This window comes from Hipposideros armiger, unplaced genomic scaffold, assembly GCF_001890085.2.
Source record: "Hipposideros armiger isolate ML-2016 unplaced genomic scaffold, ASM189008v1 scaffold_125, whole genome shotgun sequence".
Taxonomy (NCBI): domain Eukaryota; kingdom Metazoa; phylum Chordata; class Mammalia; order Chiroptera; family Hipposideridae; genus Hipposideros; species Hipposideros armiger.
Genome location: NW_017731475.1, coordinates 1130695 through 1135236, shown reverse-complemented (window position 1 = coordinate 1135236; position 4542 = coordinate 1130695). Strand labels below are relative to the sequence as shown.

Sequence of the window (4542 nt, the reverse complement as noted above, 5' to 3'; positions counted from 1 at the left end):
AACAGTGTTGGGGAATTGGGGAAGGGGAACAGCCAAGTTGTTGTCCTTCAATCTTAGTTGTGGAGGGCGCAACTATCTCAGCTCCAAGTCCAGTCACCATCCGGCTGCCCGTCGGCAGCTCGTGGCTGCTCAACTCAAGGTGCCTTGTTCAATCTTAGTTGCGTGTAGGTGTAGCCTACCATCCCATGCAAGAATCAAACTGGCAACCTTGTTGTTAGGAGCACGTGCTTTCATCAGTTGAGCCATCCTGCCACCTTTTGGCAACTCAGCTCGGGCGCAGCTCACTGGCCCATGTGGGAATTGAACTGGCGACCCTGTTGCTCAGAGCTTGCGCTCTTAACCAACTGAGCCACTGGGCTGGCCCCAAGGTTAATTCTTATTAATCATTCTTCAAACTTGAAATTTCCTTATGCCCAACCAGTGATGCTAGAGCTTTAGTTATATAAAGTACATGACATGTTAGTGAGGTTGAAAGTAATCGTTCCCGAACTTGAACCTTTTTTTTGACACTTAGGATTGCTGTATTTTTAGTAATAGGCATTACTAAATTATCAACATTAATTTCACTTTAATTTAAATAAAAATAAACCTGTAGCACATAGCACATTTTATGGAGGGGCATGGATCATATAATCAAATAAATAACAGTTTTGATTTTGCATACATGAATTAACATGATTGAAATCACAGCTTCAAAAAAAATGTAGGTTTTTTCGTATTTTTACTTCATTGGATATTATTAGCATCAGATAAACTCATTAAGCTAATTAAGTATTATTACCTCACCAGTCCCCACATCTTTAGGAGGAAATGTAAGTTATTCTAAACAATTTGATTTAGTCAGATACTAAGAGATAAGAGAATGCAAATGAACTAAAGATGATCGAGCATTATTTTTCCTGAAATAGAGGCATGATTATCTTACTATAATCCTAGGTATTCAGAGTTTTTGGTTTATACTTCAGTATTACTGACTTAATTTGAGTCAACTTCATAAAAGCCTTCCTCAGGCTTTTAGTTTCCAGGAGAATACAGTTGCAAATTATGGGTTGTTTGTCCTCTCCCTTCCCCCCCCCCCTTTTGGAAAATTTGCTTTATGCATGATTGTTTCAATGAATGTTTTCTTTCACTTTTCTCACCCTCTATGTTGATGTTTTATTTATTTATTTATTTGAAAATTTTTATGAGTTTATTTGAACCAACATAGGCCAAGGAGCATGATCTCATATGCTCCCTCTATTTTGACGTTTTAAAAGGAAATGAACAAGTATGTTGGAAATTGCTCGAGTTTTAATAAACTTAATTTCACAAAGTGCTAGTTGCTACAACAAGCATGTGTTCTTCGACAAGTTTTTAAACTTTATTGGGCTTAGAATGTGGATGTGAAAAGAGGGAGTTGGACGAGAAGACCACTTAGGACCCTTCTAGCATTAATCTTCTTTGATTTGTGTGCTACGAGAAGTATAATAAAATAAATCCCTTTATTTTCATACATATCATTTTGCTTTTTTCAAAATAGACCAATTTATTTGTAATCTTTTCATTTGTAATTCATTCTGTTTTTACTTTTAAGACCCTGCTTTTACATGGAAACATCATCACCTCTCTTAGAATGGCACCTGCTTATCTACCCAGAAATCTTGCTATACTTTCTTTGGCAGAAAATGAAATCCGGGATTTAAATGAGGTAAAATTTGAGGGCGTTCTGTGGGATCCAGGAAGCTGGAAAGTTGTGAGAAAGAAGGAGAAACACAGGAGAAAGTTGTGAGCTCACTAGACTGTGAGCATCTTGGAAGAAACTGCCATCGAGATGAAATACTTGGCTTTAGATCATTATTTTTCTTTCCATTTTTTCTTTATGTCAGTGGGTCATTAAGGCTTGATTTAATATGCAATGCTGTAATTATTCCATTTGTAAGTGATTGGTGGTAGAGGGACATCTACATGAAAGGGGTTAGTAAGGCATACTGTGCACTTTTCTCTGGCTGCTATTATGTTTTCAAAATAGGGTTCTCTGCTAGGAAATAGTGCTGATACATTTTAAGGGACTTTGTGCAAGAAGGACAGATGGCCATATTGTTGGAATTTTAGAAGTCAGTGGATAATATACGAGTGTTGCTTGTCACTTCAGAACAAGAGGGAAATTGTTACATTCTCAAATTGCCCAAGATATGTAATCAGCGGAAGCTCTGTGCTTGACACTGAATAGTCCATTTTGTTCAACAAAGATATCTTTTGTTTCAGATTTCTTTTTTGGCATCCTTAACTGAATTGGAACAGTTGTCGATCATGAACAATCCTTGTGTGATGGCAACACCCTCCATTCCAGGGTTTGACTATCGGCCATACATTGTCAGCTGGTGCTTAAACCTCAGAGTCCTAGATGGATACGTGATTTCTCAGAAGGAAAGGTGAACATGACCTCTTTAACATCACATTTATCATGGCAGTTAACTAAAAAGACCATTTCTAGCTTACTACAGATTAATAAACTAAGTATTTGTTAAAATGTGCATTTAGAAATTAAGATCATTAGTTCAGTCATAGACTATGTGCTGGTCATTTAGGATTTTCTATCTTTTTTTTTTTTTTTTAAAGATTTTATTGAGGAATTGGGGGAGGGAACAGCATTGGGGAAGGGGAACAGACAAGTTGCTGTCCTTTTGTTCTTCAGTCTAGTTGTGGAGGATGTCGCTTCACTGGCCCATGTTGATATTATCATTGACCTTTTCCCGGGCGAGGCAGATCAGTCGCCGGCCACTGGACGGCCGCTCACAGTGGCTCTTGGGAGCTCATGCTGGCTGCCAGCTACTCACGGTAGCTTATGGCAGCCCACTGCAGCAGGGGCTGCAGCCTACACTGTTGCCGGCGACTCTTGGTAGCCCAGCTCCTGGTCGAGCTGTTGTTCACCATCTGAACTGTAGAGGGTACAGTGTCACTGGCCCTAATGTGGCATCCGAACTGGAGCCCTGCTGCTCAGAGCTGGTGTCCCAAGCCAACTCCTAACCAACGCGCCACTCGGCCGGCCCTTTTATCGTTTCTTAAAAAAGGATAAATAAATATCAGCCCCAGAAGTTGGGGCAGGTGAGTTTATCTTAGTGTCCAAATACAACAATTTGATTTCTAAAACTTCTTTATTTATTTATTTATTTATTTTTATTGAGTTCTTTATTTTTAAAGTGGTGAAAAAAGTTTATTAGAAGAAATAGTATACTCCGAAGAATTAGGAGCAGGCCAAGCACGAAGAAAAGCTGCTTAAGGCCAAAAGTTCTTATGTTAACTAGTTTTTTGGGCTTGGAGCACTTCGATATAGAGACCATATTATGGATGCTGTGTAGGGTCCCAGACCAATCCCCCAGATGCTTGTAATTCATCATATATACAAGGGCAAAACCCAACTATGCTTTATGACAGTGATTCTGGGATAATAAGTTCAGAGTTTCACTTTGGAACTGGTAGTAGACATGCTGATTGGTCCACCCCTTTTCCTATCTGTGAATCCGAAGTGAGGACACCCCATTTCTAGATCATTGATGATTTCTGCAGCTCAGAGTTGGGAACCCTGCATAAGGGAGTCTTCTGGATGATGGCATATGATCAGTGGCATCAAATCTGTGGGGGAAGTTAGGAACTAGGATGTGGTCAAGGGGGGTGGAGTTAGAGGGGATAGTGAGAGTTGAGATGAGTTTGTTCTCATCACTCTGCTTCATTTCACTTCCTCCTCTCAGTACATACATACATGCATTCATGACCTCAACATATATATTCTTCTTCACCGCTTTTGTCCTTCCGTACTAGAGATTGGTAGTAGTTGCTTGAGGAGTTTCCTGATGAGAAGATGAGTGGTAGATCACTGCCAGGGTTTTCCTTTTCTTTCTCCTTACTGTTTCATCTAGTTGCTGAGTAGGGCGTGGGGCAGTGAAGGATGGCAACCAGCAGCTGTATCGTGGTGGTGCTGGTGTAGGTGGGGGGACATGTCAAGTCTAGTTTGCCTACAAAGAAGTGTGGCTTTTCCTTTTTCCTGCAGTAAGTGTTGCTGTGTATTCAGAACATTTTTGTTGTTGTTGTTTCAGGCTGGATAGTTCTAAAGCTTGGATTATCTTCTCTGGATTATCTTCTCTGGATCTTTCTTTAAGAGAAAGAAATAACATTCTTGGATTTTCCTATGGGAGTAGGACTGGCAACATTTTCATATGTGGGAGGCAGCATGGCAAGATGGGCAGAGATGAGGGTTTGGTACAAAGAGAAACCTGGGAAGAGAGATGAGACCTGGTCAGGAGAGACAAGAGAAAGCTTCACATCTTTCCCTGCCACCCATTAGCTCTGTGGCCTGGGCAAGTTCCTTGGCTTTTCTGAGCCTTAGTTTTCTCATCTGTAAAACATGGGTAATACTACCTACCTTTCAAGGATGCTATGAGGATTAAGGATAATGTATATAGCATAACACTGGTCGTCCACTAGGTGCTTAATAAATGATAATTGTCATTATTGCTTAAGGATAGGGACTAGGGATTGAAGAGTTTCATAGAAACTAAAACAATT

At 40.0% G+C, this 4542-nt stretch overlaps 1 protein-coding gene across 1 annotated transcript in view; it reads left to right on the top strand.

The window, feature by feature from the left end:
• The window catches only part of CEP97 (centrosomal protein 97), a 49857-nt gene that overhangs the window by 4308 nt on the left and 41007 nt on the right, over nucleotides 1–4542 (top strand). The window contains exons 5-6 of the mRNA XM_019648326.1: nucleotides 1574–1687; nucleotides 2245–2411. Coding sequence (XP_019503871.1) covers nucleotides 1574–1687; nucleotides 2245–2411 — 281 coding nt within the window. The remainder of the gene's footprint in view (nucleotides 1–1573; nucleotides 1688–2244; nucleotides 2412–4542) is intronic.